At 37.6% G+C, this 26192-nt stretch overlaps 1 protein-coding gene across 4 annotated transcripts in view; it reads left to right on the forward strand.

Moving 5' to 3' along the window:
• Positions 1–26192, forward strand: part of macrod1 (mono-ADP ribosylhydrolase 1) — a 156535-nt gene that overhangs the window by 81728 nt on the left and 48615 nt on the right. For 2 of the 4 annotated variants that reach the window (XM_004073156.5, XM_078954078.1), the window contains exons 4-5: positions 3812–3841; positions 23776–23892. In XM_004073156.5, the coding sequence (XP_004073204.1) occupies positions 3812–3841; positions 23776–23892 (147 nt within the window). The remainder of the gene's footprint in view (positions 1–3811; positions 3842–23775; positions 23893–26192) is intronic. The other 2 variants (XM_078954080.1, XM_078954079.1) reach the window with 1 other exon arrangement.

The following is a 26192-nucleotide window of genomic DNA, read 5'->3' on the forward strand; positions in this document are numbered from 1 at the left end:
GATTCAATATGCATATGATTGTACTATGGGTGTAAAATTTCAATCGTGGATGATTTCATTAGACTCTACCACATTTTGCAGAAACTGGGGCGATTCCCTTCAGACGGCCTTACGACTAATGCGACTCAAGCAATTACAAACCACTATGAAGTATAAATCGGGCCTAGTAAAGTAAAGGATGATGTTGGTCAAACGGTCACAAACTTACTGATGCTTTGGCTCCCAAAGTGTTTGTTGTTTTATTAAGCAAACATTCATCAACCTTAAAAAGCCCAGTTGCTGTGTTAATATACATAAATACAATCCAAAGTGGAAAAAAACAAAAACCTCAATAGGTTGCAGTCCAGTAGGGCAATCTGATGACCTCATCATTAAAGAACAAGTAAATGTCTTAAAGGAGAATTTCACCATTTCGATTGTTAAAAAGTGTTGGGGTCACAGTGTTCCTGTTGTGAAGTTTTTACATTTAAGGGATGGAGGACTGACCTACTGGTATAAAAATACTCTCAGTGGCTACCAGTTGAACTGATCTTTCTTCCTTCAGTTTTAAAATGAGCCTCAACAAGGAAGTAAAAGGTAAGAGCTTTTAAAAGGACAATGACCGATTTTAGGTGATTCTTTTTCCCTTTGCTTGCCACAAAGTCCTTCTAACAAAAATAGTTTCAGTTTGTCATGCAGCATCCCCTTCCCACATCAGCAGCGTGATTGTGCACATCCGTTTCTTCTTTGTTCTTTGACTTTCCCTGTCTTCTTTGAAAGGAAGCACATTATACTTTGACCCTAGGGTGTTTGATGTAAACAGGAAGTAGTTTTATTAAGTATGCTTATGTTTAGGGGCTTGTCTACCTTTATCAGAAACTGAACTTTAAACATGACTTTAAACCCGACTAAGGGTAGCTGTAGTGTTTTGTTTGGTTTTTGTTAAGTTTTGCTTTTTGTGTACAGTACTTCTTTGTCCTAAAACTTAAAATGATGACAGGTGTTACCATTCTTACAAAATCTGTTTTTTAGAGCAATAGCCAACGTCTCTGTATGTATCTTTCAGCGTGTCTAAACACCTTTGTGCTAAAGACACGGACATTTCCCTTTCCGGTCAAAAAAACCTCCATAAAAGACTCAATAAGTGACCCGGTTTGAATATTGTCCCTTTGCTTTAGCAACAAATAGCTTTTAAAAGAGTTTTTAACATAGGCTGAAAAGGAATGTTTCCTAATATTGTGGACAAAATTTTTTACATTGTAATGATTGAGAGGGAATAAAAGAGGAGGCGAGCCAATCATATTCTCTCAGGTGAGCTCCCCATTTCACACCCATGCCTGTACCGCTGTGACAGCTGTGGTGTCAGTCTGCTGCTCCTCCTTCAGGCACATTTGTTTCTCACCTCTTGAGGGTTTGGACCATACATAGCCTTAGGCACAAGTCTGACATCTATTAACAAAACCCAGTGTTTGATATTGAACCGCTCTGTTCAGCCTGCAGCTCATCAGCAAAATCGCTACAATTTCCCTCCAAAGCTTAATTCCAGTTCGACAATAAACTATACAACCTGTGCAGCCATTTATTGAGAATGCTGTCTAAAGCTAAACATGAGACAATGTTTCATGTCCACAGAGGAGCGCTGATTGTTTATAAGCTAAAATTTGAAAGCATTTACTGTTAATGAGTTGATGTTGTGTTGCCAGCTAATCTAAGGGATTAGTTACTCATTTTCTTAATCTCTGACAGCATATTCCTTCAAAACGTCTGCTTGGACACACTGCCTTCTTACAAACATTACCTGAAAAACATGAAAGGATTTTCTTTGTGTTGTCAGCTCGTTGGGGTGATTCTGTGACTATTAGCTCATCTCTAATCACAGAGCTAAAACTCCCATGCAATAAAGAAAAGCAAAATACTTGGGGAAAAAAATTATGTGCCTGACGTTCTGGAAATGTCTGAGTTTCCTGGGGGAGCTGTGGATATCCTAAAGTTAGCGCTGCTGACTTCATATATTCTTAGATAAGCAGGTGAGAAAACACTTGGGCATTGCATGTGTTCAAAGCAGCCAAGCTCATCACCGTCCCAGAAGTTAAGGCTTTAAAGCTTGTGCAGTGACTTTTTTAAGAAAAGCAGATAATTATGTTCTACACAATAAGCAGCCATGGTTTAAATATAAATGTATAATTTTCCGTTTGTATAGGAAACACCGTATTTTGTTTTTCTGTTGTGCTTTGACTTTCATTCACCCCTCATTCTGATTTGTTCTTGTTTCTTCTACTGCAGCCTTGTGTTTCACGGTACGTTTCTGGTAGCAAATTGACTGATAACCTGTTAATTTAGCTAAATTAATGGCAATATAGTCAATTATATTCACTGGTTGACAAAATCATTACAAGATTTGTTGGCGGGTCCTGGTACAAGATGACTAAAGAATGCATTTTAACAGTTTAGCAAATACGTACAGGAAAAAATCAGGTATTGTGTTTTTTTGAGTATGTTTTCTAAAGCCTTTGTCACATGCAACCATCGGGGGGTTCTGCAGGTGTTTGGGTTGTCCAGGCCCATGGAGGGTCGTAGAGAGGTGCGACTGCATCTAAAGGGGAGTGAAGGTGATCTTGCTGTTCCCTTGATGCTTTCACCTTAAGGAACACCATGAAAATGGAAGTTCAAATTGTTGTGCGTGTATAGTAAATCTATTGTGAAGTGCTTGTGAGGATAATGTAAGTTACACTTACGATTTACACTTATGACGTACAGATGAGGCTGTCATTTGATGCTCATACTCCACACTCTAGTTGTTAGTAAGGTGCATGTACTGGCTCCTTATTGAACGCACGCAAATGCTGCATGCACGGGGTGTTCAGATGTTATGTAAGGGTGATACGTGTGGCTGAGCGAGAAATTGATTTTATCAATAAATTTAAATTTGTCGTTTAAGAAGATTTTTGGAGGTAAAATAGGGATTAGCAGATGTGGTTATAATTTTTGGTTCTTATTGTTTTATTTTTTAAACAGATAAACAAAATAAAGTTGAAAATCAGATTATTCTATTTTTGACCAAGTATTTTGAAAAATTTGGTAACACGTAGTTGCAACTTTTTTGTGTGTAAATTTAAGGTACATCTGCCAGAAATATGGCCCAATTTGAGGATCAGTTGGGAGAGAAAGCTCTATATTAAAACTGATCAATGCATGTGAGGTTGTTAGTTATTCTCTGTTTCTTTTGAATGCTGCTTTTCAGTCAAGTTGCAGAAAGTTCCCAAACTTTGGATCTGTGTAATTTAGCATGGCTGTTGTGGGTGTTAATATTGATCTCATTGTAAGAAATCAAATGTCCAAATTTTCAAGCACTTTGAAGTCTTTGTGGGTGGAACAGTGGTTAGTCCTCTCACTTCACAGTGGGAAGGCCATGGTTCAAATCCCGGCTGGGATCTTTCTGTGTGGAGTTTGCATGTTCTCCTTTGTACGTGCACCAGTTTTTTCTTTTTCTTTCTGGCACTACAACTTCCTCCGACAGTCAAAGACATGCATCATAGGTTAATTGGTGACTCTTTTGCCCCTTGGTGTAACTGTAAGTGTGTATGGGTGTGCGATTGATTGTGTGGCCCTGCAACAGGCTGGAAAGCTGTAAAGGGTGTACCCCACCTTCACCCAGCAGTAGCCGGATTGGCTCTAGCAGCCCCGTGACCCTGACAGGGAATCAACTGGTTAAGAAAATAGATAGAATTTTTTTTCCTTAATTTCTATGTCATCTTATTTCATATCTGTTTTGGTTGAAATTGTTAAGCTCTTTAAATTGTTAAATGTTTTGTGTCTTTTTTCTCTATTTCAGCAAACAAGACTCTTCTTGGAGGAGGTGGAGGTGAGTACCAATCAGTCCAGGTTTTAGCTGTAAGGTGCGCTTGAAGATATGTGCTAGATTGGGATAAGATTAAGAAAAAACAACAAAAAAAAACATTAAAGGCATGTTGTGAACAAAAATGTATTTGCTAACATAAACTTTATTTTTTAAACCAAAACTATTTTACAAGTCATTTTCAAGGCAAAAGTCTAGAGCTTCACTGCGGTTCTTTGGCATTTTGGATCCTGAGACCTCTTGTTTAGAGATGCCCGTTAAAAGCCCCCATGCAATCTACAGCCTCACACCACTGTATGGGCCCCTCAGACTGAATGTCTGTTCCAATTCCTGTTATACAGGGATAGTTGCACTTTTTTAGATATTTAAACAAAAAAACAGTTGTATGGCTACTCGTTTTTATATTTCACATCTATCACTGTCCCATCTGTCACTTAACTTTAGAAGAGACATATTCTGCCACTTTGACTTGTGTTGCAGTAATTTACCAGACAATAACTGTTTTTCTGTAAAACTAAGATGATGCTGCCAAAACCATACAGAGCGATATTTTTTAGGGGAGAAGAAGGATTGCCAAGAAAAAAAAGAGTCCAGAATGTGTTTGATCAGTGAAGTGAATGGGGATGAAAAGCTGTAAAGAGGAAAGTCTCGTTTGGGTTTTTGCTTTTTGACTATGCTTTTCACTTGAGATCACGTACAAGCAGGTTTTTGAATGTTTGACCTGCTCTGGATTCAGTCTTTACGATCAGTTTTCCACAACACCGACCCCTCTACACTTCCCTTCAATTCATCTGACAGGCTGTGCTCGGCTGTGTTTATGTTCTTTACGTCTGCCTACATTTGTCCTTGTGCTAAGTGAGTGGTTGCTTGTTGTTGTGGCAGGTGCTTAATGTTTTTGCATAATGCTCTTATTGTACGTCTGTTTTTCCCTGTTCTTTGTATTTGTCCGTGCAGGTGTAAAGTCAACAGTTCATAATTCACTGTTGTGCAGTGCTGTGGATATTAAGTCATTTTTCAGTGTTTTGTTGACTCAGTGCTTTGCTTTATGCATGTGGCGTTTACACGCCCGTGGTTAATCGATATTTGTAATAAATCTGTAGTACTAATGCAGCAGCCATATTCATTAAAACACTCACCCTTTGCTGAACCTGTGTGTGTGTGTGTGTGTGGCTTGCAAATTTTGTCAAAGACTTCATTTGGCTGTGTTTGTTTTCTTTGTCTTCATTTGCTCAAGCAGCTCTCACCTTTCAGACTAACTTGCTTACACGGCCATTTTTTAACCCTGTGTTTGTGCGTGAGTGTTCATTTTATCTGATGCCGTCTTCTCTGCGGTGAATTATTGAGTGGCACTCCAGCATGTGCGGATCTTTGCATGCGTGTGCATTCATTTGTGGGTTTATAACAGTGCATTTGCTCGCCTGAAATGATCTGCCGAAGTCAGTGTCTCCACATTAAAGCTCCACCCTGGCTGGTAAACACCAGCTGAGATGCAAGACATAAAAAATGGGCTGCATGCTCTCATCCTGTCACTTCACATGCACGCGCACATAAACACATGCGGAGCGGCACCTCGAGAGCTTCAGCCTTGTTTGATGTTGTCCCGGGGCCTCTGATGGATTTACGAGACAGATGGTTTTTAGACAGCTGTTGATTGTGCGGATGCGTCGCACTGTGTTCATTATGGTCTATGTAAAGCCTGTTTGTGTTGTTCTCTCTGGGTTAGTTCATATTTTCTAACCACCGCACCTGTTTTCGTTTTGAAAGCCTCTATACTCTGTCATCAGGAGGCTGCACGTACCACAGCAAGCGTCCAAACCTGCTTCCTTTATCTGTTTTTGTGCCACTACACAACAGTTTCTCACTTATTCACTTGATTTCTCTGATGTCTTATTGTATTTGTCTCTTTCTCACCACCTTCTTTTCCAGCTCTTTCCTTGGGGGTTTACCAAGGCTGATCGAGCCTGCAGAAGGTGTTAATTAGAGTGAGGTAAGGGTAGAGACAAGGTGAAGAATGAAACAAACACCAAGAGTGGGAGGGAAAGGCTGTTTAGAGCGAAAAGTCCAGAACGACAAAAGCAGTTCTGGTCCAATAGTGTTTATCAGGCAGTCATTGGGGACAGACAGATGTGAGGGTTGAGTGTAATAGAACAAAAAAAAAAAAAAAAAAAGACATAAAAATCATTTGGTATCCATCTCCATTTGCCAGCATCACACTCTCTGATGAGGAACCAAGCGTTTATTTATTCAGCTTTAGATAGTTGTCTTATTTCCATGCGAGGTGAGGCAACAAAAGGTCTTCACAGTGCTCATTCAGTCTCAAGGGTACCTGGGTAAATGTCATTCAGTTAGATCAAACGCACACCTGCCGACATTATTTTCTCACTTCAATCTGAAGGAGAATCCAGCTAAGGCTGCATATCAACAGCAAACTCAAGGGCAGGAAATTAGGCTTTGTCACATTTACATGCAGCATAGCCCAAGACAAAGCAAAAAATAAATAAAAAAATAATAACACGAATGTCTAAAAAAATAATTGAAGGTGTCAACATCATAAAATACTATTTCTAATTTTTAATCTATAAAAGTTTAAAAAGCATATGTCAGTAATGGTTTTTAAGGACAGAGAGGACAGTTATCCTTTACATCAAGTAAAAAAAAGCATTGAGTGTTTATTTCATGTTTTGAACATTCATTTTTCTTTTTATCCATTCTTCAATCCAATGATTCTCTTTCAGGGTCATGGGGTTGCTGGAGCCTATCCCAGCCACTATTAGGCAAAGGCAGGGTTCGCCCTGGATAGTTACCAATCCATCATATGTTTTAGATATATATTGAGTGAAAATGTATAACCATTTTAATTATTACAAGTATAACATTTGCACAAAAATGGTACAAATTGACATAAAGAAAGAAAAATGAAAACCAAATGAGAAAAGAAAAATGATTATTCCAGCAAGGACAAATGCATTTCTCAAAACAACAAAAGAGCTTCAAACAATTACAAAAAAGATTTGTAACTTTGACCAAATAATCATTCTGTCCTTGATAGCTATCCTGCTTTGGAGGTAAAAAGATTGTTAAGCATAAGCACTGTCGTCACAAGCCTTAGGAAATACAAATAAATGTCCATACAGAGTAGAAATAAAATAAGTTAAACATTCATAAAGGTCTGCAGATATCAAAGTTTTAGTAACATAATCATTTTGTGAATATTAACTGCAGATGTCTTTTTGTGGGTATGTTTTGAAAATGATTTTATTTCTGCGGCCATAAATAAGAATAAAAAGAAAAGTCTCCCTTGAAAAAGAAAATTAACAAGAACCAGAAACAAAGCAGCCTTTTCTGAGCACAAACTCATTAAAGAGGAGCTGAGGTGAAATGAAAAACTCTCCTATGGCTGAACAAAGCAAATAGAAACATGTATTTTTTTTTAGAAATCCTCTGGGGTAAACAGGAAATAGAGCTTTTGGGTCATCATCAGTTCCTAATTGAAGCCGTAAACCAGTATATTTTCATTCAGATTTGCCACATACTAGACTTTTCTGAAATGATGCTGTACATAAATTTGACTTTTTTTTTTTTAAACAGAGTAGAAACCTGTCACAGATTTTGTCTTCTAGGCCACCATATGTCAGTGTTGTACCTCTGGGATGCTGTGGCTCAGAAGTATTTTTTCACAGGTTGGTGGCCTCCACGAATGTCAGAAATGTTTAACTTCCACATCTATAATGATGAGAAACCGAACACATTTACCACTTTTCAAGACACGTTAAATAATCTTCAAGGTTGAACCCTGAAGTCTCCTTAATATAAAATAGAGCTATGGAAAGTGTCAGTGCGGTTTAACACGGTCGACTGCAGTTTGTGAACTTACTGCGGTACACTAAACAACCATTTATGACAATTTACTGCTTTTAAAAGGTGGCTACTGATGTTTCACACCAACAAAGTGTCAACTGTCTGTATAAAAAAACGTGTGAAAGGATAATTTATGTAGCAGTAAAGCTACAGTTAATTATCACCTAAATATTCAACATACCTTTGTTTTTCAAACCTTAGCAGGAAGGATTTTTTTTAGCATCTCAACGATTTTCTGCACGTGCAGCTCAAAGCCCAACAGCAGACAGCCGGTGACTCTTGTAGCAGGTGGATTCAAAACTATTTTGTTGGCCCCTATTGTAAAAATGAGATATGTATTTGTACATGTAGGATTGCACGCAAACTGCTATAATGAACAGTGTATTTAACATCTTCCACTAAGTAGCCAAAACTTGATGTCTGAGCGTCTTCCTCCAGGCCATATAGGTTCCTAATTGTAATTCAAGTGTGCAACTGTTTGCAAACAACTTTTCTGCATTAATTTAAAGCTGAATGCTGTGTGCACAGCTCATTAGGATAATGCCAGTTTGAGATCCAGCTTATATTTAGAAGAAAACAGCCCATGTGTTTCTCGATGTTGGATTAAGACATTTGAAATCAACATTCTCAGAAGTTTTATTGCCTTTAATTGCATTTCTTTACTTTTTAGTCAAAAAGTCTTAAAACTTGTCATTACAGAAGAATGATTAAAGCATGGCCGCTATAGTCATGGTGGTTCTGTAATCACTGAGAAAACTGATTTAAGCTAGCCACCATCATTTTATGGGATGTTTGGGATGATGGGTGATCTGTTATAGAGGGGAAATGCAATCCTACATCTAAAACCAGCCCACATTAGACCTCAACTTCTGTTTAGGAATTAATCTGATCTACTAAGGGATTCATACCAAGACTGAGAATAAGAAAACAACAAAAACACCCACAACGCAAGTGTGTAAAATTACAATGCAAGCAAAGGTTGGAAGGTGTGCTGTGCATAGATATGGTTTAGAGCTTATAAGCAGAAGTTCATTAATACACAATAGTCAGAGGATTAGCATGCCAAGGCATGTTTGGGGGTATATATCATCTGTCTATACGGCCCCCAAAACAAGGACTTGCTGGGGTTTGGTCTAGAGATAAGATGAGAGGCTTCAATACCACTGGATGAACCATACAACTAAATTATAATGAATTTTTTTTGGTGGTTTTAGTCACTTCAATCTATGCTCTAGTCACTTAAACTACTCTACATTATCGACCCCTGTTGCAATTCTCTCTGTAAGATTTTGTAAATATGCGATAGTTTTTTTTCTCTCTTTTTTTAATTTAACTGGACACATTAAAACTGTTATATTATCTCCATGTGTGCTGCATCATTGAAATTTCCCTATTGCAGGACAAAGAAAGGGTTGTCCTATTTTATCGTACATTTTCAAAGAAAGTCGCTAAGACTATCCTGGCCTGACAGCTGCGTAACAATTTCTAATAAGCAATAAACATGGCTTTATCCTAATAACAGTATTAAGTATTTTACGGTACTTTTGTGTTTGCTTGTTTTTTATCTTTCAGTTTAATCTAATAATCCTTTAGTCACTACCTCTGAATCAGTTTGACTTCACTTTGATGATGAACTTTTGCCATTGCTTTGCAGACATTTTTGCTGGAAAGCCATTCTGAGATCCATTTCTTTTGTTTGTTTTAGAAACATAATTGCATTTTTTTATTCTACTTAAATTTTTTACAAAGTATTTTAAATTAATTTGTAGAGTTAACCATTTTTTTTATTTCAACATCCAGAATTTTGAAGAGGTAGGCTGTTCCTGTTTTTTACTTAAGAAAAGTATAAAAAAATCAAGTTTATAAAAATGTTACAGTACTTTAAAATGAGTATTCTTAGTTAATTAATTATTTACAGAATCCAATTAATTAATTGTCTAGCAGAAAATAATTTGGTTTATTGAAATTTAAAAATTCTACAAGTTGCCCATCACTAGTATAAACAAAAAAAAAACATTGTGTTGTGGTTTGTCCATACAGGACAGAAAATCTGTCTTTGTGCTGTTCAAATGTAGTGTCCTCTTACTCAGGGCTTCATGAGTTTGAGTTCAGTCCTTTCTTCACCATTTTACTTTTTTCCTGAATATCATATCATACCACAGCTCCGTTTATCTGCTTGAACAGGTGGATTTTTAGATTGTGCATTGCAGAAAAATTGCTTTGCCCCTAAAATACTGAGCCGGTGGCTCTCTGTGATTAAATGGAATTACTGGTTAAAGAAAAACAAAGGAACTAAAGGAGTTTAACCGTCTCTGACAGGGTTTCTTTTATACAGCAACTGTAGATTTTGTGTCCTCTTTTCCTCAGTGCAGGAATTGTCTCATGGCCAAGAACACGACCCCCATTAACCCAGGTCACGTCTGCCATTTCCCTAATCAGAGTTGTCGAGGCAATTTATGAATATGTAAAACTACAACATGTAAAAAGCAGTATTTGAGGCAACTGTATCCTCTAGTAAAAGCTGTACAGAGAAATCTGCAATAAAACAAATAGCATGACTAATTCCAAAAGAATAAAAAGGCATTCGTTCCTAACCAGCATTTGTATTTACATGTATGTTTGGGAACAGTTGGAGATAGACATAGGGAGCTAACATTATCAGCTCTGCTTGTAAAGTCAGTTGCACATGCAAAAGATTGACTCATGTGCTTTTGGACTTCCAGACCTAGTGCTCAACAGATAAAGCATATTTCTGATTAAAATTTCATCTTCTTGGATTTTATAATTAGTTGGTGGGAATAAAAAAAATCCTTGTCTCCCTGGATCTCTCTCAAAGACGAGAAATCCAGACTGAGTTTGTTGGAGCTACGTTTGTAATCAATCCTCAAGAGCAGAGATGGTTTCTGAAATGCTTGGAAGTCTCTTGGCTTGGTCCCCGTGTGTCTGCGGAGCTCTCGCTGCTTTCTTCTCGGCTTATTGAGGGGGGTAAAAACGCAGGCGGACAAAAGGCGCGTCTACACACTTTTATGAACAAATGAACAATAGGGGCTGCATTGTGGATGAGGGTAGAGAGCGGAAGATTGGTTTCTGGGCCGTGGAGATGAGATGCGGCACCAAGATATTTGTAAACTTTGTGCATGTCTGTGCTGATGTGGCCTTTTTAGATTAGTTTCACTGCTGTTGGTAAAAATGCATCAAATAGGCTTTTTTGTTGTTTAACAGTTTGCAGTAAAGTTTCTGTAAGAAGAAATTTAAATCAAAAAGAGTCTTTGAACTGCAATGTTTTTTGGATCAAGATGAACTCCTGCAGCCCTTTTTAAACTCTTTATGTCTATATAGACTCAGATGAATGAAAATGTGTGAGGTCCTGGACCATATCTACAATGTATCAACAAAAGACAAACCACCAGTTTATCTCATAATCTCTTTCTGTCTGACTTTCCCAAACTGTTGTCCCACATTTCAGTGTTGCCTCAGTTCATAGAAATGAACACTTGTTCATTTGTGCTCGTTTCCTTAAAAGTTGTGCTCTGAAAGTTTTTCATGTAGTTTAATGTAGAATAAGAGGTGTGCTTGGAATCCCTGCTTTGGTGTACAACTCTATTTTAGCCAAAACAAAGGCTTTTCTCAGATAAATGGTCTAACTTTTGCTCCTAAGATAGTATGAAAGGCATTTTTTTACCTGACAAAAATTACCAGCTCTTTTAGCTGAAAGCAACTTTAAGTCTTCATCCCTTCCCTACTGTGTTTGTTAGCTTTTTTTGTGTGTTTTTATGAAATATTGAGCGGTTGGTTAGGGCCCGCCATCCCAACTTTTCTCACTTTGTCAAAGCCAGCTTTTGTGAGCTTTGCCTTTTGTCTAAAGTCTTTTTTAATCTTAAACTATACAATGCTTTGATTAGTCCCCCCTTTTCCACCTTCAACTTGTTTAACCACTAAAGACCTGGCCTCCACATGTGTGGACATTACATTTTTGGTTCTATTACCAAAGTGGTTTATTCTGCTTAACCGGTGCCTTGAGACTAGTAGGTTAGTTGTTTAGAAGGTTAACTCAAATATTTGCTCAGGTCTTAAAGAGGGAAAAAAGCGGTGCTGCTCTCCTCCTGACATCACTCCAGAGTGTAAATATATAAACAGTAGCTTCTATTCGCCCAACATCTACCAGTGTATGATAGAATCAATTTTGAACTACTGTTGTTTGTACTTTTTTGTAAAGCTCACTGTGACCTTGCTCCACGTTTTTAAAATGAGCTTTTAGTGTCTCATGAACTCAGAAAAGCACCGCTATCTTCTGCCCAAAAGGTAAGAAGCAGACAAAAAAAAGCAGACACGAAGAAAGAAACAGACAAAAAACGATTTTTATAGATTTTGATTTCCAGTACTTTGATGTAGTTTCATTTTTATATATATATTTTTTTATTTATTCCTTTAAAGCAGGGGTGTCAAACTCATTTTCACCGAGGGCCACATCAACATAGTAACTTTCCTCAAAGGGCCAGATATAACTTATAAATGTAACTAAATGTAATGAAAAATAAATATAATTACTCCTTAATGTTAAATAACTCAATATTTATTAATTGTAACTTTTTAATGTGGCGATTACAGTTGCATTGAAAACATATGTTTGCTTGTTACTTTAGCATAAATCCTTTTACATTTGATTCTGACAGGTTAGGTTATATGGATGTTTAAGTCCCAATGTATAGTTGCCCAATCCCATATTTCAAGTCAAATTCCCCCTAGATATGAATAAATACACACCAATTTTTATTTTTTATTCTAAGAAATTAAAAACTTTTATTCTCTCGCGGGCTGTCTTTATGTTTTTCACCTCTTTCTCCCCTTTGTTTTTATTTAAAACTAATTTCAAGCCCTTCCTGAACTGGAGTAGCAATTTTTGTTCCAAGAATTTGTTTTTCCTTACATCCTAAATGTTAAGAGCAAATAAAACCAAAAAAATGTTTTTCCAAAGGTGTTTACACTTATTAACTATCACATTTATTGGTCTAACAACTGTCTGCTTCAGAAATTCAGGCTGTGGCCATTTATCCAGTGAGCCTGTAGTGCTGGCAGTAGACTTTTTTTGGTATCTGTTGATGATTGCTGTCTGATCCTTATTGTTTTGTTGTACACCTGAAGTTCTTCTAAGTGCAAATCTAAAGCCAACAGAGAGTGTTTTAAATAAATATTTCCTTTCCTATTTTCTTAGCTGCTTTTCTGGCGGGTGTATGACTCAGTGCATATTTATTTGTCTGTCCAACACCAAACCTATCGAAACCGTTGCCTTGGCAACAAGCTAACTGAAGGAAATGCGGGTCCCAGCTCTGCTAAGGGTTTTTGGGAATGCAATATGCCTGTGTTCCACCCCATTAGTTTGATAGACAGGTTGTTTGGCCTATAAGAGGTCAGCTGGCAAGGGCAGCCATAGTTGCTAATCCATGGCAGACACATTGGATTGGTTTTTCGCTAATGTTGATCTACTTATGCAGAAGAGCTCTTATGAAAAAAAGAAAGCAAAGGTTGTTTTGCAGCATTGCATTTCAGTTTTGTGTTTATTTGCGCTCATGGGGAGAGTCAGGATCAGGGGATTTCAGAGGTTATTTCCTGTCTTTGTAGTCGTTTAGTGCAGAACCTTTGACCATCATGCGGTGTCTCTTTGGATGACTTCTTTATTGGCAGCTGCATTTCTAAACAGTTGCCTTCAGGCTGCATTCGTACATCGACACTATTGACCTTTCCATTGCAGCTCGGCTTTCAATTGCATTTTTTCACGAAGCCTTCACTCTGTAAATATTTATGAATATGCAGAGTTTGTGCACAAAGAAGCAAAGACATAAAAGTTGGTTAGGTCATTTGCATTAAATTACCAAAGTAAAGGAGAGTTCCTTCTACAACATGCAAGCTAAAATTTAAATATTTGATGAAATAAATTATGAAGATTAATGCTTACCAGAGGACAGCAAATGCGATAAGGTTAGTTGATGATGCTAAATTGTCCCTATGTGTGAATGTGAGTGGGTATGGGTGTGCGATTGTTTGGTCCTGTGACAGACTGGTGACCTGTCCAGGGTGTACCCTGCCTTCACCCAACAGTAGGCGGGTTAGGCTCCGACAGCTCCATGACCCCAAAAGGGATACAGCGGATTAAGGATAGACTCAGAAAATAGCTTTATTGTGTATTTTTGTCCCACATCTGCTGTGTTTCTGCCTTGCTCAGAGGATTTTATGGAACCTTTTTTGAAAAGGATTTTCAAAATGTTTCAAAACTGAAGGCAAAAAAGTATATTTATATTCTTTATTAACTGATAGTAAAATATACTTTATTTCATTTTATTATCTATGATATAAGTTTTGCTGCAACTTGATGTGAAAATATCTCAAACATGACTGCAGACATTAAGCTACATCTCTAGAATTCATTTATTCTTTTATTTTTCTTGATATGTGCATTTGCTTTATTTAAAATGAATATCCTCAAATTCCTCACATGTAAAACAGCTTTTGTGATGCAAACACTAAAGGGAAGTGAAGCGATCAGGTCAATTCTCAAATGAGGTGGAAACACTAATAATTAATTCCACCTCACCTGCATTAGTTCTTGCATTACATGCTTATTTTCCACTCTCCCTGTTGTCTCTTTTTTGGGGCTTCACCCTCTCATTAACTGCACTCCCTTTGTTTGTCACACTTCATTCCCCTTCTGCTCTTCTAGTTAGTCCTGTCTTTCTTTTATTTCGATTTTGGTTTCTAAAAAATAAGTCAATGTTTTTAAATGAATTTTGGCATTTTCTATTCTATTAATCATTTCAGAGTTTGTTGATGGCATGATGACAATCAGCGCCCTTTAAGTTCACCAGTTACAAGTGATAACGCAGGGTTCCATGCAATGGCTAAACAATGCGTATTTATTACGTTATTTTCAAATACCATTAAGTTACAGATTAACATGTAGAAAATCACAAAATAATCCATTGTTTTTAATAGATCCAATTGGGTATATTTGAATTTGACCAAATACTTGATTTATCTTTAAATATTCAGTTTAAAAACACATAGACTGATAAATGTAATGTATTTATTTATTTAAGTAATTTTAACTTAAAGCTAATAACAACCAAAATATTTTTTTTCAGAAAATTGCAATATTATGAAAGACTAATTTAAATATTAAACAGTTGTTGAAAAAGTATGAACATTTATAGGACACAGTAGTTTGTTTAGTCTTTCTTTGAGTAAATAAACACTAAAGTGCTTCATGGAATGAAGGCCATTGGTTTCTGGTACTTTACGGTACTGATGTCTTTCGAGTGCTCAGATTTCATTACTTTTTTATTGCCAGGATCAAGGTTCCCAAACTAGGAATTGGCTCTTTTAGTAGAGTGGCAGGAGCCAGGTCATGTTGGAGAATGCAGTCAGCATCTCCATAAAGCTTGTCAGCAGAGTGAGCCTGAAGTTCTCCAACACTTCTTGAATATAAACCACTGACAGATGAAACCTCACATTTCTCTCCAGGTTATTTGGATTCTTGGCTCATCATCTCTTTCTTTAGACCTTGACTCGCTTTCTCTTCTTTGAAATACTTTTTTTTTCTTCAAACCTTTGAGCAGCAGTCCAGTTTTTTTTTAGCTTATTTCAAAAGTAACTCACCTTTTTAATCTACCCCAAATTCTTAAATTTGCATTATTTCCAAATTCTCTAAAGCCTGCTGTTCTCTTACTCCTCAACTGTAGAATAGTGGACTCTGCACTGCGTTCCTAACCTGATGGTCACAGTTTCAAGCTGTAATGTCACAGGCCTGTGGCATCAGGCCAGCCTTCCAGCACACAACTTTTGTCAAAGCACCATGCAGCAAAACATGGAAACCCAGAGATAGGCTGAAGGATCACAGCTGTATACAGTGGTATTTAAATGAACATTTAGTGTTCGTTATGGTTTGTGCATCTTAAATAAAAGGAATAGAGATTGGAGAACAGGCACAAGGACTGAGGCACCTCTACAACAAATTAAAGGGCAGCAGACCTTTTAGATATTTGTTTAGTTGCTGTGACTTTACTGTACATTGATGTTGAGATGGCAAGAAATCCTTTTTTGAAATAATGTTTTTAAATACAGTAAACAATTACCAAAAATACACTGAGAAATAAATTAAGCTTACTATGAATTCCTGTTCAACTTTGGGGAAAATGAATAGTGAGCTGCTCTGCACAGCATGGGCTTATAGGTATCTTGTTCTCGTCTTTATAATGTACCCTTTAAAAACAACTGGAGCTATATCTGAATCGCTGGTATGCAAATCATGCACATATGTGAAGTAATGTTATTGTAAGTATGCAAAATGAAGTCTGAAATTGCTAAAATAGCTATTTGACCTCCATGAAAAAGATGTTTCTTTGCTGATTACACACCTCCCAATGATTCAAATGCATATTACTGGAGCAATAGTACTTTCGCACACATGCAACACCTATACCATACACTGATGCACCCCATTACACTGCCACAAGTGCTGATGTTTGCACTTTGTATTAATATTAGCCTGAATGTGCTTTTTTTTTATAGCAAGCCCTATTCAGAATGTGTAAAAGTTCTGACTGTACTCAGTAAAATACAGAAACTGTTATTCAAACCATTTAAACTCAAATTCTGTTAAGTGAATGTTTTGCAGGCTACAAACAGAGACACATGCTAAAAATTGTTAAACATTTTAATACAAGTGAAGAGAAATGATGATGTTCCTCATAATTTTTACATACACTTGTTTTCCACATATTCCCATGTAAAATTATCTGCACAGAACGAGCAGCTTAACACCAAAGGCATCTTTGCATGCACTCCACTATGCTCATGAGTTTTCCTCTATACATTTCTGGCCACACTGAAGTGACAGGAGAGTATCTTAATCTGCTCAGTGGCGTGCAGCGTTCCTGCTGGGTTATTACACAGACTCCCACAGAGGCAGGAGTTATCACAGCCTAGAAAAAGCCTACATGTTCTGTCTCCTGTGCCTTTACTCAAAGGGTTATCTTCATTACTTACGAGGGAGTAATGTAAAGGCTGATTGGGTGTGTGAGTATTTATTAACTTTACTGAAGCAGTTATGGGTTCCCAGAGAGGCCAGGAGCACCAATTTTGCTATCACCACTCTTCTTGTCTCCAAGACGCAATCTTCGTTCAAAAAATAAGAGATTTAAAATTTTGGGTCATTTGGGTTGAAAACATTTGATTGAGTCAAATCTTTTTATTTAACCTTGAAAATGTCTAACTTGTGAGGATAAAACGAAGATGAAACATCAGAAAAAAGGTTTTATTAGAGAAAAAAAACTACTAAAGATGTTGTCTAGTGGAGCAGAAATTAACATGATAAAATCTTCATTAAGAACAGGCGTTAAGAAAGTGGTTGAACTTTAAAGTCGTAGCCCTTTGTAGAAATCTCAAGTTAATGCAGGTGGTCCAGAGGACCCCGCTGTTTATTCACATGATTGGAGGATTGCCAGAATTGAGGAATGTCAGACATGATTTGCTGCATGTGTGAGACATGTTAAAAAACAAAAAGTGCCTTCAGTATTTGACTTCTTCAAAAGTGCAACTTTAACTGTTCACAACTTCACTGGTTGCAGAATCTCCTCATTCACTAATTCTGATTGGTGTTTACTGGCACAATATCTCTCCTTCATCAGATTTAAAGCTGTTGAGACAGGTCAGATGATTGTTGTATACCGGTAAGCTTTTTTTACATTTGTGTAGGCTTTTATATGATCAAATATGTCATATTCTGCTTTATTAAAACGTGTTGGAGCTGGATGAATTTATACTCAACAGACGACATCTTTCCTAAATATTTCTTATTTAAAAATACACTCTTTTACATTAGGATGTCCTAATTTGCGACTGGTTTTGCAGCTTTTTAGTGCAAAGTGGCTTTTCTACATAAAGCACCAGGTTCTTTAAATCATTTTTGTTTTTATTAAAGCTTCAATTTTGATTAAACAAGAAACGGAATATTGCCTATATTTACAAGCTTTCATGTCATCGCAGGACCAACGGGGCCACGATTTCAAATTTTAGTAGCTCAACATGATAACTGTGCAAATATAACATGTTTTTTTTAAAAAAAGCTCCTATCTTAAGATCCTTTTAACTTATCAACTTATAAAGCAGAATGTTTGTGGTATCGTCCATCATTACATCACCCAAAATAGGTTGTTCTCGGGCATCATTAGGAGAAAATGCGAAAACCTCAGTTAAACATTAAGAAAATGATTTTTTTTTTTAAAAACAAAACAAAAATAAATTTACTATAATAATAAAAATTGCAAAGAAACAGTTCATAATACGTGACCAACCCTAATATAAGTTCGAATGTTAAAAAGATACCACAGAAATATTTACAACTTTTTGCAATTATTTAACAATATGCCTTATACCAACTGTTTTGCCTTCCGGACTGTTTGTACTATAAATCCCCAGAAATACAACATATTAGATAACTATTTTATTTTTGGCCTCTATGTAGAAACCTGGGAGCTTAACAAAACACATGAACACCTCCTTGATTTAACTAAGCAAAGGGCTGAGAGCTCACTGGAGAGTACTGAAGTGATTAATCTTTTTCAGCTGGCAGCAGTTTAGGTCACTTTACTACTTAAATTTATGGAATGAGCAACTTCTTCAATCAGGAAATGTCTTTCTGTCTTGATGGCAGGAGCAGGAATGCTCTGGTTTGAATTGTCAAAGCGTGGTTGATTATTTTTTCATTTTAATTCTTGAATGAATTATGTGGCGATGTTGAACACAATTAATGAGACAATTCTTTGCTGAATGGAGCCTTAAATGGTGTATTGGTTTAGATTGTCTAAAGCTTCTGCAGTTTAAGGACTCCTCAAAACCACATCGTGCATGGGCTGCCATAGACCGTGCAATCCAAAAAAAAATTCCAGTGTGAAACAACCACCTCAGCAGTTGAGTCACAAGTGATGATCCTGGAGAAACTGCACTAACAATGGATGCAGGAATCAGGTTATGGTAATATGCAGACATCAGTGAACTGAGCTTTTTTAGGCTCAGTGTGAATGAACCATTGACTGTATATGAATACTGAACCGAGTGACCCCTCCCCCCTTGCGTTCCAAACAGGAAGTACCCAATGGCTCCAGGAAGCCAAAATCCCATAGACTTCTATTGAGCATGAAACAGCTATTTCAGTTATTATATTCTTGCTCTGACGCTTTTTTTTTTACATGTTCTTGCTTATCTGGTTTTGTTTTCCTTTTTTTATTTTTTCTTTAGTTATTCAACTTTTAAACTGGCCAATCAGATGCCTGAATTAAAGTATGTGCTCTCACGCAAAACATACAAAATGTTTGGTAACAAAAACAGTAATCCTCCCGTATTCGCTGGGGTTACGTTCCTCACGCCCCCGCGAATAACGAAAATCCACGAATAATTGATGCTGTTTTAAAACTCCCAGAGCCGGAGCCTCTGCAGAGTCAGAACCTTTTTTTGCCGTTTGGGTTCATTTCCAGAAGCTGGAGATGATGCAGTGCGTTTGGATGGCATCTTAAACGCGTAAACAACACTTTACATAAAGTGCAGACTAAATCGTTTTTCAAAATTCGCGGAATTAGCGCTATTCTGCGCCTCACGCTTGTGACGTCATGTCACACGCGGCCACCTGCGAATGGGCGGGGCGCGAATATTAAACCGCGAATGGGTGGGGGACTGTACTCCTAAGCACTCTTCCAAGTGTTAGGGGTGTGGTTAAACTCACTCCTGATTGGTGTATGGTAAATGCCGTATACTTATTTAGCACTTTTCTACCTTCCTCGAAGGCCCAAAGCCCATTACAGTCACAGTCCCGTTCATACATTCATAAAGTGCCTAACACTGGCGCACACCTATAACTACCGGAGGCAAAATGGGGTTCACTGTCTTGCCCAAGGACACTTCAACACATGGCAAGGTGTTAATCGAACCTGCAATCTTCTGATCAGGGGTCAACAGCCCTACCGCTGCACACGGCTGCTCCTATTATAGAAATGGTGACTCAGACTGACTCAAACCAATTACTGCCTAGAGATAATTTCTGGTTCCAACATGGCGATGGCCATATCAAGCAAAATGGCGACTGAATTGACTCAATTTTGTTGGAGCAGAATTAAGTTATTTTCCTTGGGTGATGTCACACTCACTTGGTCCTGTTCTCATATGCAGTGAATGAAATGAACCCTGAATAACTTCCTAGTTGTTGACTAGTGTTTGCCTTTATCTCAACTGTGCTTTGGGGGGTTTTGTGCGCTGATGTGGCAGGCTCAATCCTGTTCATTTCTTTCAGCTTTGTTCTCAGGTGAACACTGTATTGCTGCTCTGAGAGTGTCTGGGTCTGAGCATGGAGGTGTTTGGGTATTAAAAAACACCTTAAGAAGATGAGTGGTAGACTAGAGATAGACAGACATGTGCACCCATGAATGTGCAGCTTGATAGATGAAAAAACAAATCTCATTAGTTTCTAAGTCTTTTTTCTGTTTTTATTGATTTCTGTAAATATTAATTTGACCTGTTTCTGTCTTTTATTGCACTGGCTTCCTTCTTGTCTCCATCTTAATCCCAGATATTGTCTATTTCTGATTTGGGCTTCCACAAAGGTGGTATGTGCAAGCACCACCTCAAGAACTCACTGCACATTTCCGTCCATGTAGAAACCAAACAAGTCTGCACAGCAACACATTTTCATTCGACCTATGCAGCCACCGTGTGTCATCCCCGCTCCTCAGCTGAAGATGTAGTTGATGTTCACAGCCCATCAGTCACCTCCTCTCTCCTGTTCGTCACTCACAGTGCAGCCCTGCTCAGCATGGCACAGCATGACACGGCACACTACGGCTCAGCACCGCATGTGTTGAGCCAACTTAACACTGTAACATTCAAATAACTTCAGAACCCTGCCTGGAGCTACTCACACGGCACCGAAACAGCTGCTCGGAATACAGTCAGAGAGAGACGAGAACCGCGGGCCAACATGCTGAGCTGTGACATATGGATAGGTGTTATTGTTCTATTTTCACCAAGTGCTGACAAGTCTCACAGTACCTCCACAAACCCACTCCTGACAGATGTGTTTTATTCTGGGGCTAATTATGCACATTTTACACAAGACTGCAACACTTGGGTTCAGTTTCTTTACAACACAAACACAGTGTCTTGATCTTATCAGAAACGGTTGAATTACTCAGGTGCTGCTGCTTCACATTCTAGTTCAGAAATGTTGAAAGACTCCACTTTTTATTGTAAAAATTGTTTGTACCAAGACATTTAAAATCCTTCTTAAGACACTGAAAATACATTTAAAAAAAACACAAGTGGAGGTATTGGTTGAATATAAAAGATAACATTTGTTATAGTTGCTTATATATCTGGGAGAATCTTGGCTTATAAAAAGAAGAAGCAAATACGTTCTAATAATTCACCAGTTTGTATAAAATTTAAATTAAAAAAAAGACTGAACGAAGATTTCGCTATTCCAATAAGACTGGACACAACACATCAACATCTGATATAAAAGGCTGACAAATCAGTTAAAACAATAAACTTTACTATTCTATATGGGCAGACACTAAAGTGTGCACTGTAAATTTTCCCTATATTTATGTCTTCGTTGCATTTAAAAACACTTTTGATCATTCCTTTTTTAATAAAATCAACTAAAATTAGGACCACATCAGGATGACCTGTCACATTGTAGCGTGAGCAGTGCAGCAGACGACCAAAAGGTTCAGGAACAATATCTTTCTTGCTGCACAGCTCACACTTGCTCTTTCCCCTTTGGCGTCCCTTCACACTCAGATCCTCCACCTTTTTTGGGCTGCAAATTAATTAGCTGGCTCCACCGAGTAAGGGAGAGCCATTTCAGCCAAACAAAACAGACCCAACAGAAGATACATGTTTCATAAAAAACTATACATTTAAACTCCTGTAAACAAAACAAACATAAAATAAGACACAACTCAACTCATTACAAACCAAAAGGTCATCAATTAAGTCAAAACCTCTCTTACCCCTCTACGTCTTTACACTCTTTATGTTCAACCCTCATGAACAGAAGTTAAAAGCCTTGGTCACCATTTTGTCATCTGGGCACCAGAAAGGACAGGTGGAAGAGATTGCATACAATAAACAAACTCAAACCTGTTGTGTATGTCTTTTGTTACTCGCTTGAAACAGTCAGTCTAAAACCATGATGCTGTGTACGCACCGGGCATGTGATGTGCGTTCAAAGACGCGCTAAACGCAGTCCCAGTTGGAAGAGGCTTGGTGTGAATTTTCAAATCTTGTGAATCTTGCTCCAGGCTTGTTCTTTCCTGGCTCTATTCCGATATATGAAAGACTTGATGTCATGTAATTCCAGCCAGGGACATTCCGCACTTATTCATTTCTTCTTCTTGATCAGTTTTCAAACTGTTGGCATTTCCGTAAATTAAAAGGGACACCATCCATACGTCGCTACAAATCAGAGTCCATAGGAACGTAGGAAATACCAAACTGAGATGTGACAGAATGGTGACAAGCAGGAAAAACTACTTTGTCACGTGATCCGTTATTCCAAAGGGGATTCTTACCAATAATACAAAGGAAAAATATCAATCCAACACTTCTCTGAAAATGTTCATAAAATGTTACTGTTTTTAATATTAAGATTTAAAAAGAAAACAAATAATTTGGGCACAACGTACCCTAAGTAAATAATTCCAAATCTCTGTCATCCCTCAATTTCCTTTCATCTCTCTTATGCCTGCCTTCAAATGAGGATACGGAGAAGCCATAATGCTGTCCTTAAAAGGTTTTTCATTATATTTATTTGAAAAAACAATCCAAAACTGTATTACAAAGCAAACTGGTCTAATTTGGAGATACTGTTTGCAGATAATAGTTCTGTTGAAGGTGATTTCATAAAAAGAGTTTCAGTCAGTTGCTGTTTTAGTCAGTACCCCAGCACTCTGAACATGAGTCTATCTAGTCCTGATCTTTTTAGTGTGACTATTACTAGAATTTTCTACTTCTAGTAGACTTTACTGACTTTTCTGACTTCAAGTCACAGCTTAAACAAAACGTTAAAAGGCGTCAAAATAAAACGTTAACCAGTCAGAGGCCTGAGCTTTTCAAAGGACTGTACTCCAGATCAACATTTGGATATCTCCCAGGCAAAATTCAGCTTCCTAAATGTGATGCTCTTCCAAGCCTCCTGAGGGTGCATCTCTGATGTGACTTTGGAAACAGCTGCACTCTGTGTGATTCTTGCAAACAGTGGGTCAGAGCTAAGGCAGCCAAGCAAGAGCTTGTCAAAGGAAACAAAAAGAGATAAAAAGCTTCTGGCCATCAAAGGAGGATGTCAGGAGCCTGCGGCAGGGAGGAGTCAGGAGACTACCACCCAGACAAATTCTGGGCAAAGCATTTGTGGAGGATGTCTTCTAGCAGGTGAAACCTCAAGCTCTGACTGAGGTGTAGCACACAGTTGAGCCTTGCACTCTGAGAAGATGCCGGCTTTTTCCTGAGATGATGTCATTCTTCAATCCATTTAGATGAAAAGGTTTTCATCTTGGTAAAATCAACAGTTTGTATATGAATTTTGAGATGTCTGACTCAAATCAATGATAATATAAAAGAATTTGAAATTAATAGAGCTTCACAATCCCCTTTGCAGTGTTGTAGCCATAATAAACATGGCCACGGTCTTTGGATGTGCTGGATGTCAAAGACTCATGCACATTTCAGAATTTGGCATAGATTTATGAAAATTTAATTAATAAAGACTAATTGACCAAAAAGTCAAATCATCCGAGTCCTTAATAACTCATTAAATCAAGCAATTAACCAAGGCGGTAGCCCTGAAATCTATTAATCAGTCCAACATAAAGGGGGACAGATGATTCAGTCACACAGAAAACTGTTTATTATCCATTCATCACAAACTCTTTGCTGCACACCTTTGCCATTTTTTGACAACATCTCAGCTCCTTCCAGCAGTTAAATGTCAGGGGCTCTGTAAAAGTAGGAGAACCTTGACTCTCCTATGATTTTGTTTCCAGTGGACGGAGCCATCCATCGTGCTGCAGGTCCCATGCTGAAAAAAGAGTGCGCTTCCCTCCATTGCTGTGAGACAGGAGAGGCAAAGATCACAGGTGGCTACGGCCTCCCAGCAAAGTGTGAGTACAAAGTACATGTTTGTGTGACTACCATAAGCACCTCCAGTGAAGCTCGGTGCTGGACTGCTTCCAAGTGTGAATGTGTGGGAAAAGGTGACAATGATGAAGGGTGCTACTGCAAAAGCACTTTGCAGAGTTACATTTTACAGAAAAGAATTCATATCAATATTATTTTTTGCAAGAGTACCAGCTAACATTTCTACTCTGGGAAGAAACACTATTTTCCTTGCAGAAACAGCATCTACAATTTTATACGCTTCATTGACGATTTTAAGAGTTCAGCCCCAACAGGAACTTCCACATTCCTCGCTGGCTACTTTTTTTTAGCCAATCAAATGTTTTTAAATTACTGACTGACACTGCAGAATTTATAAGTTGGGAAATACGACAGGAAGCACTCTTGTAGAGGCTTTAAGTCAAAGTAAAGTCCACACCAGCCTTATTTAGGGGTTTGTCTGGACTAATCGGAAGTAGTTTTGCAGAATATACTATGTGTTTTACAGGAATTATTATTTTAATCCAAAATGTGTAGTTTAAATATTATCAAAAATAAAAAAAATGTATCAGAATAACTTTTTTTAAATTATTGTTATCAAATATTTTTTAAGTATTTTTTCAAAAGCCGGAATGACTTTTTCCTCTCTGAGATTGACATTTGCTATGATATTACTCCAAAACTTGACTTCATAAGTATCATACAATTAAATAAAATAGGAGCAAGATTTAATAACATACCCAAAAATGTGCATGAGATTGTTCTGTTCAAAATCTAGTTAATTAATTTTGTGTACAGTGTGTTATGTAGGATTATTGATCAATGTAATAACAGTAGCTATTCACATGGATGTCTACACTAAAAAATAATCAATATTTTTTTTGTCTTTTGTAATAAAAAAAAATTATATGCAAGTTCTAAAACAAAATGGCCTGACTGCTAATCCTAAAATTATTGGTCATATTATTATTCTGACTGTGCTGTCTACTGTAGTGAAATCATTTCAGTCCGTTTCCCTCTCCATCAATAATAAGGAGCAGTAAAAGAGCTCTTAAAACTTCTGTGTTTTACAAACTCTTGCTGCAGATCATTGTAAATATTTGATGCTGAACACATAAAACATGAATAACCTTAGAGGACAGCCATGTTCATATATAATGTTCGGTTAAGGGAGTCTTGGGAATTTAGAAAAACAAAAAAAAGAACAATGGCCCTATCAAGAAGAATGTTTAATATTCAAAAGTAGTACCCTGCAAGAATGAACTTGTGAAAATCCTTTAAAGCTTTTATTTGAGAGTGCATTCAAGACAAGTAAACCAAAGTCAAGCTGTTATTTTATCAAGATGACAAACATTTACTTTGCTTTAAAAGGAGCGTTGTTGTGTGTCGGTGTTCCCTGCTGTGCCCAATATCCTTTGAGAGGCTTCAGTTAAAGCAGAGATTTGGAGGACAATATCCACTTCCATTGACTTTTGTGTGGAGTGCATAGATTTGTCTGGCCCACCTGTGTCAGGTTTTCTTTAAGAAGTCTGCGTCTCTGCCAGCTTTCTCTTCTTCCAGCTTGTTCGGAGACGGCCATAACTAAACTATATGAGTATGCGTGGAAACCACTGTCAAGCCACCTGTTATGACCCTCTACTCTACTACGTGGGTCACATGTCATTTTGCCTGTCAAGCAAGGAGCATTGCGCATAACACAGTGTTTTTTTAAATGCAAGCAGTTGTCTTAGGAAAACATAAAGCATCACACTGGGCTTTTTTTTTTTACAATAAAAGCTGCACAATAAACAGCATAAAGTCACAATCAAAGAGTAACTATTTAAAGTCCTACTTTGATCATCTTATGATATTGTCAAAGTGTTCCTAGTGGTCTTTTAATTATGATTATGCTGTTTTTATCTGAAATCAAAAAACCTTTTTCCTTTTCTTAGACATAGCTCAAAGCGGCAGGAGTTAATTAGAAATTCACATCTAAGTTGTGGGCGGGACCATTTACGTGGAGTGACCCACCCCCTTTTCCCATTACCCATGTGTTTTCCCTGTCTTCTGCTAGTTTACACCCCCTGACAACTCCAACCTAACATTACCAGTGCAACAAAAATGGCGAACAACATTGGAACTATCCAGCCATACAGTTTTGAGCCAAATACCAGCTCAGAAAACGAGGAAAACGGAGATACACATGGATCTATTTGTCAGCAAGTGGATGCATTGGAATGGAGTGGAGCAGATGGATTGCAGCCTGCCAATTGTAGCACCTACATCACTGCTACAAGCTTTTTTGAATGGCATTTTTTGTCTGCTC

Source organism: Oryzias latipes, chromosome 10, assembly GCF_053564925.1.
Source record: "Oryzias latipes strain Hd-rR chromosome 10, Olatipes_Hd-rR_3.1".
Classification (NCBI taxonomy): domain Eukaryota; kingdom Metazoa; phylum Chordata; class Actinopteri; order Beloniformes; family Adrianichthyidae; genus Oryzias; species Oryzias latipes.